This window comes from Calonectris borealis, unplaced genomic scaffold (genome assembly GCF_964195595.1).
Source record: "Calonectris borealis unplaced genomic scaffold, bCalBor7.hap1.2 HAP1_SCAFFOLD_35, whole genome shotgun sequence".
Lineage (NCBI taxonomy): Eukaryota > Metazoa > Chordata > Aves > Procellariiformes > Procellariidae > Calonectris > Calonectris borealis.
In genome coordinates, this window is record NW_027441451.1 from 599,537 (window position 1) to 613,964 (window position 14,428).

Here is a 14,428-nt window from a genome sequence, read left to right on the forward strand (position 1 = left end):
TGAGGAAGTGGGCAGAGTCTTTTCGAAGCCCCCCAAGGAAGTCCCTGGCTGTAGAAGCCTGGGTCTCACTGGGGACTGCAATGACTCTGGCATTTTCTGGAAGGGGACCTCAGCAGCGTGCACAGCCCAGGTGGTTTTGGGAGTGTCTTAGGACAACGTCTTAGCACAGCTGCCGGATGGGCCAACAAAAATAATGCCAGCCTGGATGTGATACTTGCAAGCAAGGAAGAGCTGGTCAGAGATGTGAAGATTGGCTGTCGTGACCCTGAAATAGTGAGGTCCCAGCACCCGCGGGGAGTGAGGAAGCAGAATAGAAGACTGCAGACATTGGACCTCAGAGGAGCAGACTTCTGCCTCTTCTGGGGAGTTTCAGTGGGGATCCAATGGCCAGCCCCACTGGAGGGCAGCAGAGCTCAGTACAGCTGGTCTTCAAGGACAGCATCCTCCAAGCAGAATACTTGTCTGTATCAAAAATCAGTTTGAGAGCTGAAAGTGAATGCAAGGGCATCACAATGAGCTTTTCCTACTTCAGGAGCACTTAAAGAAGAAAACAAAGACATTGATTGGACAATGCTGAATTTAGTAAGAGTAGGTGAAGACAGATCTGAGATACTCTATGTCCTTTTTGCCTCAGACTTCACCAGCAAGGTCTCTCAGGCCTTTGTGCCTCAAGGCAGGACCCTGGAGAACAGCCAACAGAGGATAGGAATCAAATCAGGGGCTCCTTGAGCAAACTCAACCATTACCAGTACATGGGAATGGACAGGTTACATCCAGAGGTGCTGAGCAAGTAAGACAATGTCACAGTGAGGCCACTCTGTCATCTCTGAAAGGCCATGGAGACTGGCGGGACTCCCTGACATCTGGCAGAAAGTAAATGGTGCACACATCTTTCAAAAAGGGCCAGAGAATGAGCTGGGGAGCTCAAGGCTGCTTAGCTTCACTTTGGATGAGGAACATGTCCCAGAGCATGTCCTCTTGGATCGCATTTCTGGGTGCCTGAAAGAGAAGGTCTCTGGGTGAACTCAGGGCATATGTACCCCAGTGGCGGTCTGGCACTTGGAGGGCCATGGTGTTATGCCATTGTACAACCCCATAAAGATTTGGCCATCTCAAAAAAAGGACGATAGGAGGGAAGTGCTAGCAGGTGGGGCCATTGCTTGGCAGCAAAGAGATAAAGGCAGGATCTATCCCACTTCCCAACCTTCATTGCTCCCAGCTCCATTTAGATATGAAATGTAGATGTGAAATGTATGAAAATAAACACGTCCTCCAAACACAGCTTCTCCATTCAAAGTGTTGGGACAAAATGTGGTTTTGGAAATGGCCGCATAAATCTATATTTACAAAGGAGGTGAGAAAGTTGTCATCAGCTTGCGGGTCCATGTCCACGTCCTATGAAAAAATCCATGAGAATTTACAGACCAGCGTCAAAAATCTGAAAATGAAGACTTCCTGACCACTTATTACACCGAGGCCTTTTCTGCATGTTTCAACTTCTGCCTAACATCTTCATCCAGGGGCTGATTCAGTTGCTCACACAGAGGGGGCAACTTCCTCCAGGATACATGGGGGCAGCTGAAGCCTCCACAAGGGACTGGGAAATGTGACCCAGGAGCAACACGAGCCTTTCTGGAGCAGGAGCTGGTGGACAGACAGGGTAGGCCAGGGCATCTCAGTTGAGACAACTGATTTCTCTCCTCTGACTAGAAAGGGAAGCCTGGGCAATTGTACCCAAGGTGTCCAATGTTGTAGCAGATCACTCTCATCCCTGTCTTCACCTACAACGGAGTCCCACGTAATTTACCCTGCAGCGAATGAAAGGTGAGTGGCGCTAGATGTTGCGGAGTCTACCTGAAGATGCTCCTGAAACCCTGACGTTTTGGGATTAGTGCAGTTTTAGCTGTCCAAAAGAGAGCATCTCATTCACTCTTGTGACTTCAACGTGTGACTCACTGTGTGCAAAGAGCGAATATGGACAGAGTGCAGGGCAGGGCGTGTTTTGGGGGGTCTTGGGATCTGGGCTTGACGCACAAATGTGTTTTGTTTTAGTCTAAGGCCATCCAGAATGGAGAGTGCACTTCAGTGGAGGTAATGTGGACTTAACCTCCAGCTGAGGAATGTCTTTTGTTTCTTGAACTCTGCCTTCCTTTGTTTCTCTGTGTTGGCTATTAAGAAACATCCTTCTGTGTCAGCTCGTTCTCCAAGTAAAGCCCCAGGTGGGAACTGGTGCCAACGCGCAGAACCATGCAGCTACAGACTTCAGTGGAGAAAGCTCAGATTTGAACCGGCTGCTAAGTCCTAGTTGCCTGATGAGAGAAATGGTGGGGCTGGGACAAAGACTGTCCGTAGAGTGTCTGACATAAAGGGTTTTGACTTCTCTATTCAGACTCCATGAGGAGACATTCAGGATCAATATTGTCTGGAGACTGCTGACATCACTTAATGTGTAAGAAGACAAATGAAGAAAAAATTAAAAAAGAAGGAATCCTATCTTGTTGCTGTTTAGTATTGAAATCTATTGACTCCTGAAATCTAATTAACCACATAAGAAGTGAGGAATTAAGGAAAACTATGCACAGAGACTTGGCTTGTTGGGGTGTTTTGCATGTTAATGAGCCCTCTAGTGCCAAGATCCTGCAGATCCTGAAAGACTGAACAAGCCTCTAGAGAAGTAAAAGTCAGCAGCAAACCTCCAAGTTTCTGAGGGTGTTAGCAGGCCCCACTGATGTCCATCACTGGAGAGACCACGGAGGGAATGACCAGACAAGATTCCCGTCCCTGGAGACTGGTGAAGCAGGAAGTCAGAACCACTGGTTCCAGGTGGAAAATCAAAAGTGGAGGTGCCTCTGATGCACCTGTGATGCATTTCATCAATCAAGAGAGCAAAGCCCTGACCCCTGTTCCCTGGGAAAGGGGATTCTTCCCTCCTGGGAGTCTCAGGGCTTTTCCTGGGGGCAGTGAGAGGTGGGGGTGTGCCATGTGGAGTGAGGACAGCGGTAGGACACCCCCAGCCTCCACGGAGGTGAGGAGGCAACAAGGCACTGGGAACATCAGGAACTGCTGTCCTCTCATGGGCCCCAGCGGAAGAGACAGCAGCCATAGCCGAGAGGACAAGGATCTCAGTTCTGTTGGGGGGGTGTCCCCGCCCCCCCAAGGCCCTTGGTTGTCCCCACCACCGGCTGTCCTACACTGTCCTCTACCTGTGCCTGTTTCCTTGAAACCTTTAACCGCCCCCATGGTCCCCTGCCTCACTGACGCGGGATGTCCCAAGCTTTACTGGTGTCCCTCTATCCTCACTGGTTCTGTCTTCAAACGCAAAGTTTTCTGCGGATTTGCCAGTGCCTCTGAGTTTCCAACAACTCGTCCAGCTTCTTCCAAAGTTCTGCTAATGCTCCTCTGGCACCCAGACTTGCTTGAATCTTCACTCCATATGCCAGCACTGATCTGTACATCCTCCTCCTTCTGCTGCCTCAAATTAAAAAAATCAACCTCTTTCAATTCAGCACGACACCTCCCTGCCCCTTGCCCATGCTGTTTCAGGTCTTCTTCCTACCTGTAGCGCACTTATTGCTACACATACACCGCTCTGTTACCTGCAGCCCCATGTGTCTCACAAGTCCTTCCCTCTTCCCCTGCAGTGATGGAACCTCATCCCAGGAGGTCTGTGCATCCTCCAGGCTCATGGATGTTTCCTGAGGTCCATCCAAGCGTGGGGAGTGAAGGAGGAAAAGACAGCAAGGTCCTTCTTGCCATATTCCCGAGACAACCATTCTTCTCGTCTCCTCTGCCAGCAGATGTCAACTGCCTTCCCTTTCTGGGCTCTGACATGCTTGTAAGGATTTGCTAAAGCCATCAGCCATCACTTTGATTCTCACTGATGTGCCCCAACTCTCTCTCCCAGACCTCCACAGGGGCAATCACTGCTGCTCAAGGCTGCTTACTCTTCAGAAGAGGCCTTGAGCTTCCTGGATCTTCCTGGTGCTTATTAACTATCTTCCTGGCTCCCTCCAGAGCTCATGGTGAGCTTTCTTGTCCGTAACAGGGCCCTTATGACCAGCTTTTATGAAATCATTGCCTTTTTATGAACTGCTGTGCACAAAGAGTAGTCACAGAAAAGCATCAAATACACCAAAAGGGATGCCAGGTGAAGTGCCAGTAAGAACCAGGTGAGCAACACCCACGGCTGTGGCTTCCTTGCAGGGAGTCCTTGCTCAGAAGGGGACCCAGCCTCTGCCAATCTGGGGAGGGAAATCAGCAGTGGCCGTGCCACTGGGAACACAAAAGGTGACTTTTGCAAGATCGCCCTTCAGCTGAACCGCTTTAGATGTGTACTTTTGGATTGGGTATCATGCTGTACATTGCAAATACTGATTCATGAATTGAATCCAGTCAGTGGATTCAATTCCACTATCATGGAATTCCAGATTTAATCATGAATTCTGAGAATTTACAGACCAGTGTCAAAGCTGTCAAGATGAAGCTTTCTTACACACTTATTACGCCGAGGTCGTTTCTGCATATGTTTCAACTTCTGCCTAACATCTTCCTTCAGGGGTTGATGCACTTGCCCACACCGAGGTGGCCACCGAGATTCCCAGGGGTAGCTGAAGACCCCACATGGTACTGGGAAATGTTACCCAAGGCTGACAGGAGCCTTTCTGGAGTAGGAGCTGGTGGACAGGCAGGGTAGGCCAAAGCATCTCAGTTGAGACAACTCCTTTCTCTCCCTTGAGTAGAAAGGGAAGCCTGGACAATTGCCCCCAAGGTGTCCAGCACTGGAGGAGAATGAGAAATGAGTGGGTCTAGGTGCTGCAGAGTCTACTTGAAGACGCTCTTGTAACCCCGCTATGTTGGGACTAGTGCAGATTTGGCTATTCAAAAGAGAGCATTCCATGCACTTTGCCTCTTTGCTTCCCTCTGTGCATTAAGGGAGCTCATGACTTCAGCGTGTGACTCGCTCTGAGTGAGTGTGGAGAAACAGAGTCTGGGGCAGGGAGTGCTTTGGGGGTTCTTGGGGTCTGTGCTTGACACAAACTTGTGTTTTCTGTTCGTCTAAGGCTATCCACTCTGGGAAGTGGACTTCAGAGGAGGTAAGGTGGACTTAATATACAGCAGAGGAGTGTGGTTTATTTTTTATTGAACCATACCTTCATTTGGTTTTGTTTGCTGGAATTAAGAAACATCCTTCTGTGTCTGCATGCAGCTCGTTCTCCAAGCAAAGCGGGTGGGAGTTGGTGCCAATGGGCTGAAACACGCAGCTACGGACTGTAGTGGAGAAAGCTCAGGTTTGAACAAAGGTGCTGTAAGTCCCAGGGGGCTGATGGGAGAAATGGTGGGGTTGGAGGTAGGGACAAAGACTGCCAGCCTGACATACAGGGCCTTGACTTCCCTACATCTTCAGCCTCCGTTAGGAGATGCTGAGGATCAATATCAGTTGGAGTTTTCTGGTACCACGGAATGTGTAAGCAGAAAAAGAAGAAGGGGAAAAAGAAGAAATGGTTTCTTACTGAAATTTAGCATAGAAAACTTTTCACTTTTACTACACTCCTGAAACCTCTCACATTAACCACATAAGAACAGAGGAATGAAGGAAAGTTATGCCCAGAGACTTGGCTGGGTAGGGCATTTTGCATGTTAATGAGCCCTCTGGTGCCAAGGTCCTGAACTGCAGATACTGAAAGAAGACTGAACTGGCCTCTGGAGAAGGAAAAGCCAGCAGCACGTCTCCAAGTTTCTGCAGGTGTTATTTAGTCCCCCTGAGGGCCATCACTGAAGAGATCACGGAGGGAATGAGATGACAAGGCGACTGTCTCTGGGGGCTGGTGAAGCAGGAACTCAGAGGCACTGCTTACAGGTTGAAGATCAGATGTGCAGGCAACTGTGAAAGGCCTTGATGTGTTTCATCAAGCAGATGTTCAGGCGCTGACCCCCATGCCCTAGGAATGGGGATCCGTTCCCTCCTGCGATGCTCAGGGCTCTTCCAGGGAGCAGGGAGATGTGGGGGTGCGATGCCGAGGGCAGGGCTGCAGTAGGACTCCTCCCAGGCTGTGTGGAGGGTGGGTGAGGAGGCAAGGAAGTGCTGGGGCTGTGAGGAACTGGTGTCCTCTCAGGGGCTACAGTGGAAGGGACAGCAGCCATAATCAAAAGGACAAGGATTTCAGTTCTGTTGGGGGGTCCCAGCCCCACAAAGGGGCCAACCCCACCACAGGCTGTCCTACACGGTTCTGTGCCTGTGCCTCTTTCTCTGCAGATTTTAACCACCAGCCCTGCTTCCCCACCTCACTCTCACCCCATCATGTCCCAAGCTTTACTGAGGACTTTCTGTCCTCATTGACTCATTCTTCAAACACAAAGCTGTGATTTTCTGAGGTTCTGCAATGGCTGTGAGTTCTCCACAAACTGTGCAGCTTCTTCCAAATGCCTCCTAATGCTCCTCAATCACCCAAGATGTGATGGGACATCAGCCCAGGAGGTTTGTGCGTTCTCCAGGCTCACGGATGTTTGCCTGAGGCCCATCAAAGCGTGGGCAGTGAAGGAAGAAAAGAGATCAAGGTCAGCTCATTGGGCACTACTGAGCACATTCCCCCCCAGCAGTGGGCATTCCCCTTCTGCCAGGCTGAGCCATGCGCACAGGGTGGAAATGTCTCTATCATCCCTGTTTGTACAAGAAGGGCCTTTCTTCCTGCCACATTCCCAGGACAATCCTCCTCTTCTTCCTCCTTCACTTGCAGACATCAACTGCTGTCCATTGCTGGGCCAAGGCATGGTTGTAAGGATTTGCTAAAGCCATCAGCCATTCCCTTGCTTCTCCCGGGCATCCCCCGACCCTCTCTCCCAGACCTACCATGGCCAATCACTGCTGCCCAGGGCCTCTCACTCTTCAGAACAGGCCTTGAGCTTCTTGGTTCTTCCTGGTGCTCATTATAAAATTCCTCGCTCACTCCAGAGCTAATGATGAACTTTCTTGTCCACAACAGGGCCCTTTTGACCATCTCTTATGAAACCATTTCAGTTCACACTACCTCCAGCTTCCCTCTGAGGCTGGCTGTTGTTTGGCACAACTGTCCCGGCTCTCCAGGCAGGCTGGGCAATGGTTTGATGCCTGAATTGGAAGTTTTCCTCTTCCTGGGAGAAGTCTGTAGAGATTTGGGTTGCAGAGGTTTGAAGTAGTCCTTTCAAAATCTGAGCAGGGTGAGCTTTGGAGCCAAGAAAAAATAGAGCAGCTCTCAAGGGTGTTTTTGAATTAGCGCTACTATCACTAACAAAAGTAACAGGGCAGTGCTGTAAGGGAGTTCCTTCTTGTTCTCAATGGTGAGGATGAAGTCAAGCTTTTTAATTTCATTCCCAACAGTCATTCTTACTTGTCAAAAAAGTTACTACGTCTCAGCAGTTAGCCTCCTGAGGAAGTTCTTAGAACAGTGCTTTTCCTTTCACTGCTAACTCTTTTATCATTTCAAGGTTGCACCTCTTAGAGAGAAGTGCTTTGAAATCATCCTTACTAAATATCTATTTGTCTTACTTCTGGGGTGAGAGTGAGGTGGAATGAGGGTGTTGTTTCTTTTTCAGTCAAAGGCGGCCAAAGGACAGATCCCAGATTAGTGCAAAGACACAAAGGGAGCCAGAATTTTTATGTGGTGTGCACTGACACACCACCAGTACCTGCACTTCCAGTTCCCAAAGTCCTACCTGTGCAGCAGAGAGCCTGGAGTTGTGAGCTCCCTTCATCTGCCCCGCATGTCAGCATGTGAAATGGAACTAACCTAGTCACAGAGTTGGGTTTGGTTCTCTCCACAGCCTGAAGCACCACATGGGTCAGGAGACAAGCCAGGATACCTGACGAGGACTCACACTTCTCTGCACTTAAAGCTTAGGGTTCCAGGGAATCTCAGGTGGCATGGCATACCGATTCCTGGTTTGAAGGAGCTGGTCAAGTGCCTCGTCTCCATTTCTGTGATGGTGGCTTTGATGCCTGGCTGATGTGCAGACTCTGTACATGGCTGCTGACACCTATTGAGAAACTTGCTCTGAAAGGATTACCAAGGTAGGCTGTTCTTTTTGGAAGGGTATTAGGAGAGTAAAAAGGAAGAACGTGGGTTGGGGCAAATGAAAAGGGATGCCAAAGATGTGGTCAGGGCTGTTTGGGGGTACTTGTAAGGCAGCCCTGCACCTGATGTGAATTATTTCTGGGGTCAGGGAGAACCTGAGAGCTTCCTCTACTCTGAAACCATGAAGGGGAAGGAAGGACAGCATCCTTCAGGCTGGAAGGGACCTCAGGAGGTGTCTCCATCAACCTCCTCCTAAAAGCAGGGTCAGACCAGATTACTCAGGCCTTTATCCAAACACATCTTGATCACATTCCAGGACAGAGCTGGTGCACGCTCCCTGGGAAACAGCTTCCAGAGTTTGACTATCCTTATGATTGAAAAGTTTCTCCCTTTATCTAGCGTCCTTCCAAGCCCAACCATCCAGTTTCTTTTTTACCCATGTACTTATACACCCATGCAGACCATAATATCCTCTCCTGGCCACAAGAATATCGTGGGGGATGTTGCTGAATGCCTTGCTGACTTCCAGGGAAAAGACCACCACCGCTCTCCCAAAGTCCAGCAGTCCTGTCCTTTCATCACAGAAAGGAAAGAGCCCGGCCAGGCACAATCGACCCTGGGTAAATGCAGTCACCTTCTCTTCCAGACCCCCAGAGGTGGGATCTGAGTGGACGTGCTCTGGGGCACAGCCTTTAGTTCCACTGCTCATGCATTGGCCATTTCTGAAAAGTGCAGACCACATTTGGGTGCTGCCAGGCGTCAAGGAGTTCTCCCAGTCTCCGTGAGCTTTCAGAGATGATGGAGAGTGGCCTCACTGTGCCACCAGCCTGCTCGCTCAGCTCCCTGGGATGCCACCCCTCCTGTCCCAGAGACTGGTAAAGATTGCATTAGTCCAAGTGACCCCGACTTGATCCCCATCCGCTGCTGGCTGTTCTTCTCCAGATTCCTACCTCGAGTCACTGAGGCCTGGGAGACCTTGCTGGTGAAGACGGAGGATGAGAGGACATGGAGAATCTCACCTCTATCCCTATGAAATTCAGCAGTGGCCACACAGTGTCTTTGTTTCTTCTTTAACTCTTCCTCAAGTACTCAACACTCCTTATGGTGCCCTTGAGTTGCCTTACAGGTCTAGACTCAGTTTCGATCGGGACTATTGCTGTGCCTGGAGGATGCTGTCCTTGAAGAGCAGCTGCACTGAGCTCTGCCACCATGCCTTGGCAGTTCATTCCATCAGTGTCACAGCTCGGTCTCTGACATGAACGGCTCCAGCTCACCGTGTCTGTGGCCCTGGCTGAGGGCATTGCTGCACATCAGGGCTGAAGCACATACGCTGTGGAACCAGGCAAGCTCTGACTTGCCATAAGGGGTCCTGGTACCAAGTGTCCTCGACCCCGTGTGTGCAAAGGCTTTGTTTCAGAGCAGAGACGTGGCAAGGACAAAAGATTGCTGAATGTCTTTGGAGGCCTAGGACTACAAACGCAGAATGCAATGCCTAAATTCACCCAAGTGAAGACATCCCCCCCAGCTTGGAGAACTTAGATCCTTTGGTGTAACTTTCCTGGTGTCCTTTGTAATGTGACAAGAAATGCCCAAATTTCTCATGCCCAAATCGTTTTCTAACAGGAGAAATGCCCCTGCTGGAAAGAAGCGTGTCTGCAGAGGTGAGAGAGGGACCATCAGTGATGGCTTCAGGCTGTTCCCAGCAGGTTCCCTGGAGGCGCAGGGACACGTGGAGCAGGGGGCAGAGCAAGTGGTGCCTTGGGCTGGTCCTCTGCTGCTGAGCTGGGCTGGGCTCCTGGGATGGAGGGAGCTCCTGGCAAGCGGGCAGCGCTGCAGAGAGACAGCTCTGCCCAGGAGCAGCTCCTCTGCAAAGCGCAGCAGGGCTGGGGGCACTGCCTGCAGGCACCGAGGGGAGAGGAGCGAGGCAGAGAGAGGTTAGAGGCAGTCTGGGCTGGGAGGATGCTGAGAATGAACGGGAGGAGAAACCTTCACAGCCCTTGACACGGTAAGTCTCCGGGTGCAGGGCAAAGAAGCTGCAGTGCCTGGAGAGATCTCCAAAAGCTGGCACATGCCACAGCCTCCATTTCCGGAGGTCTCTCCCACCTTCTCTGGTGTGGAGGAGGAGGACATGGTGCAGAGCAGGGCTTCCCTGCTGCACGGTCAGAGGGACAGGGCATGAGGACTGTCTTCTGCTGGGGGGGACTGCAGGGGTGTGCAGGCAGGGGTGCCCAGGGCTGTCCTTGCGAGCAGGGTCCCTGCACCCCAGGGGCTGTGTGCTGGGGCAGGGACTCTGCCGCCTGCCAGGCTCAGCACTCAGCCTGCCCGGGGAGCTCCCCACGGCGCTGTGGGGAGAAGCTGTGGGTGGAAGGACCGAGCCCCAGCAGGGCAGGGTCCTTCTGCTGTCGAGAGGTTGCTGCCTGGGTCAGGTTTGCTCACAGCTCCAGCTCAGCCCCGGGCATTTCTGAGGGGACTTTTCATGAGTACTTTCAGGGCAGGGGTTTCCTGCTGCAGTCTGTGCTTTCCTGAACCTGCGCTTCCACTTTTCTCTGGCTCAGCTTGGTGGGAATGGAGACCAATGTAGGTTAGAGCAGGGTCTGAGACTCTTAAACTGTCACGCTGAGGTTTACTAGGAACCTCAGCAAGCGCATTCACCCCCCACCAGCCTACAGATAAAACCAGCACCACCTTTGCATTTTCCTCAGGGTTTGTGTGACCTGTTCTTTGAGCCCTGCACACACAGCATGGCTGCAGGGCAGAGCTGTGCAGACGGGGACTGGGATGGGCTCTGTGAGCACTGGCAGGGAAGGAACATGGGGCCAAAGAAACAGCTCCCAGCTGGGGAGGCAGCTCCAGGCAGCAGAGACATGAGCAGGGAGGGAGGGAAATGCTGCTGGAAACCCTGTTGCAGGGGAGATACGGGCACCTGCCAGCCATGCCCTGCAGTGCAGACTCCTTCCCTGGGCAACACCCCTCTTGTCTCCTCTCCCACCCAGCACAGCCCTTAGCCCGTGGGCTCTAGGCCGTTAGTCACCTCCTCGTCCAGCAGACCAGCAGAAGAGATGAAGCGCATCTCTCCTGCCACGTGCCCATTTCCCGCTGACCAGGGCCTGAGGGCGACTGTCCTGCATTGCTGTTGTCTGGGAGGGGTGTGCAGAGCTGGGTAAGGGAAAGGCTCCCCTCAGTGCCCATCTGTCTCTCTCCTTGCCTTGCTCAGATGCTCTTGGTATTGCTGACAGGCTCCTGGGAATGGCAGTTTCAGCTGCAGAGTCAGGCACAGACCTTGTGGGTCCTCCTATGCAGATGTGTCCACAGCAAGGAGGTGTCCCAGCTTTCCTCGAACCTGTGCAGCTCTGGGCAATGCAGTCTGTGAGGCTGGGGATGAGCTGACTCTCCCTTCATAAGTTGCCATGGTTAGGACGCTTGGCTCTCTCCTTGGGGTGTCCATCCAGGACCTGCTCCTCACGCCACATTCAGCCAGCACCCACCAGAGCTTCAGCCCCGCAGCTGAGGAAGGATTCCTGGAAAATGCAAAGGGGGGGTGTGCAGCAGGGGCGGGGGTGTGGGAAATGGCTTGGATTTTGCTCAGAGAAGTCTCCCCTAACTTCTTGTGTTTTCCTCCTTGGACAGGTCCCCATGCCCAGAGGGACCAAATGTCCAACGGCAGCTCCATCACCCGGTTCCTCCTCCTGGCCTTCGCAGACACGCGGGAGCTGCAGCTCTTGCACTTCTGGCTCTTCCTGGGCATCTACCTGGCTGCCCTCCTGGGCAACGGCCTCATCATCACCGCCATAGCCTGCGACCACCGCCTCCACACCCCCATGTACTTCTTCCTCCTCAACCTCTCCTTCCTCGACCTGGGCTCCATCTCCACCACTCTCCCCAAAGCCATGGCCAATTCCCTCTGGGACACCAGGGACATCTCCTACGCAGGATGTGCTGCACAGCTCTTTCTGTTTTTCTTTTTCATCTCAGCAGAGTTTTACCTTCTCACCGTCATGGCCTACGACCGCTACGTTGCCATCTGCCAACCCCTGCACTACGGGACCCTCCTGGGCAGCAGAGCTTGTGTCCACATGGCAGCAGCTGCCTGGGCCAGTGGGTTTCTCTATGCTTTCCTGCACACGGCCAACACATTGTCACTACCCCTCTGCCACGGCAATGCTGTGGACCAGTTCTTCTGTGAAATCCCCCAGATCCTCAAGCTCTCCTGCTCACACTCCTACCTCAGGGAGGTTGGGCTTCTTGTGGTTAGTGCCTGTTTAGGATTTGGGTGTTTTGTTTTCATTGTGGTGTCCTATGTGGAGATCTTCAGGGCCGTGCTGAGGATCCCCTCTGAGCAGGGACGGCACAAAGCCTTTTCCACGTGCCTCCCTCACCTGGCCGTGGTCTCCCTGTTTCTCAGCACTGCCATGTTTGCCTACTTGAAGCCCCCCTCCATCTCCTCCCCATCCCTGGATCTAGTGGTGGCAGTGCTGTACTCAGTGGTGCCTCCAGCAGTGAACCCCCTCATCTACAGCATGAGGAACCAGGAGCTCAAGGATGCCCTATGGAAACTGGCCCAGTGGACGCTGTTTCACCGACAATAACCTGCCTCCCCTTCTCTGCACATTCCCCAGAGTTTATCTTAGGCCACGAGTCTGCTTTTTTCTCTTGTGATAATCCTGCTTATATAGAATTTTCTGGGGTTATACTACTTGTCTTGCGGCTTGATCCTGTTGTGTCTGTCTCTTGCCCAACACTGTGTCAGATGTGGCATGGCCAATAGCAGCTCTTCAATAAAAGGGGATCTCCCAGGTGCAGCACCTGAAGGCTGGGCTCTTCCTCCAAAGTTGCTTCCAAATAAATATCCAAGGAATTGATATTTTAAAAAGTCTGTTCTCCTTTTTATTCTCAGTGTTTTGGGGTTAAGCTCACGGTACCATTGGGTTCCACTGGACCAAACGGTCTGGATTTAAGAGCTCTCCTCTTGGTGTCCAATGGCAGGGGAGATGGTCCATGAACTCCCATTATCTTCTCACGTGTCTTCATGGATGACAAGACTGATGGCACATACCAGAGTCTCTGCAAATGAATTTGGAGGGGTGATGAGAGGAGAGGATGGGGACTCACCCCCTGCCCTGGGGTTGCAATGAATGGAGACTCAGAAGGTGAAACACCCTCCAAGGTGAAGTCCCCCAAAAGGAAAGCACCAAATCGAGGTATCCATGGACAAGGACTCTGCAGTGCCATGGGAGTGAGTGGGGAGCCAGCAGGCAGAGGGAGGGGAGACTGGAGAGATGCAGGAGGTGCCGGAGGAGGCCCAGGGCCAGGACTGTCGTGCTGTCGTGGGGAGTGGGGCTGGTGGGAGCAGAGGAGGGGGCAAATTCAGTGAGGGTTGGGCAACACCTGCAATATGAATTCAGGAGAGCCAGCGCGTGAGTAGCCTCCATTTCCTCGTGGCCTTGGGGCCAGCACCATTCCTGGGGCTGATGGGGAGGCTGAGCTCCCTGTGTGCCCCCCAGCAGCTGCTGTGCCCCTCAGAGGGGCTGGGGCCGCGGGGTGAGTGCCCAGAGCTCTGCAGCACCCTGCCGTGGGCACTGCCGTGGGACCAGCCCAGGCTGGGCTGCTGGGCTGGGCTGGGCTGGGGAGAGGGCAGGGGTGGTGGGGAGAGCTGGGGAGGGGCTGGGCTGGGCTGGGAAGTGCCCGGGAGAGGAAAGCAGCAGTGTAGAGCTCAGCTGTGTGAGTGTGCAGGGTGGGGGCACACAGCAGGGTGCTCACAGTGCAGAGTCAGGCATCATGGAGAAGGAAGCAAGGCACCAAAGGTGCAGAAGAGAGAGGCCCAGTCTGTGCCATGGTCCCTGGACACCCCGGGGAAGCTGCCCTGGGAAAACCATCCCAGACCAGTCCCACACACTGGCCATTTCCACCTCTGTTTGTACACCCCACCTCTGAGGAGGGTCCTTTTCTACATGGTCACCCCCGTTCTACTCTGGGGCTCAGTGATACCCAACTCCTCGGCCAGTTATAATGAAAAGGAAACCAGTTTCCTACTGACACTCCTTACACACACCTGGAGGGATGTAAAAGACTTGTAGACGCAACGCTTAGGGACATGTTTTAGTGGTGGACTTGGCAGTGTTAGGTTTATTGTTGGACTCGATGTTCTTAAGGGTTTTTTCCAACCTAAATTATTCTATGTTTCTATGATAGCTCTTGCCACAGCTGGTCTCTCACCAAGTCCCTTCTCAGACAGCCCCAGCTCGATCAGGAGCTCATGGCCCTGTCTCAACAAACATTGAAAATCTCCATTGATTGAGATCCCACCAACTGGCCTGGGTCCTTGCCCCAGTGGTTGCCTCTGAGGGATTTCTCAAAAACCCAGCTCTCTCAGCCTCTCTTTG

General features: G+C 52.5%; 1 protein-coding gene across 1 annotated transcript; it reads left to right on the plus strand.

Moving 5' to 3' along the window:
• Nucleotides 1-11,692: 11,692 nt before the first annotated feature.
• LOC142076180 (olfactory receptor 14A16-like) lies at nucleotides 11,693-12,634 on the plus strand. The gene has a single exon (XM_075138559.1). The coding sequence runs from the start codon at nucleotides 11,699-11,701 to the stop codon at nucleotides 12,632-12,634; it is 936 nt and encodes a 311-aa protein (XP_074994660.1). The 5' UTR covers nucleotides 11,693-11,698.
• The last annotated feature ends 1,794 nt before the right edge of the window (nucleotides 12,635-14,428 follow it).

What these genes read in the sequence shown, in the direction of transcription:
- LOC142076180 (XM_075138559.1), top strand. Translation starts at nt 11,699, where the DNA reads ATGTCCAACGGCAGCTCCATCACCCGGTTCCTCCTCCTGGCCTTCGCA.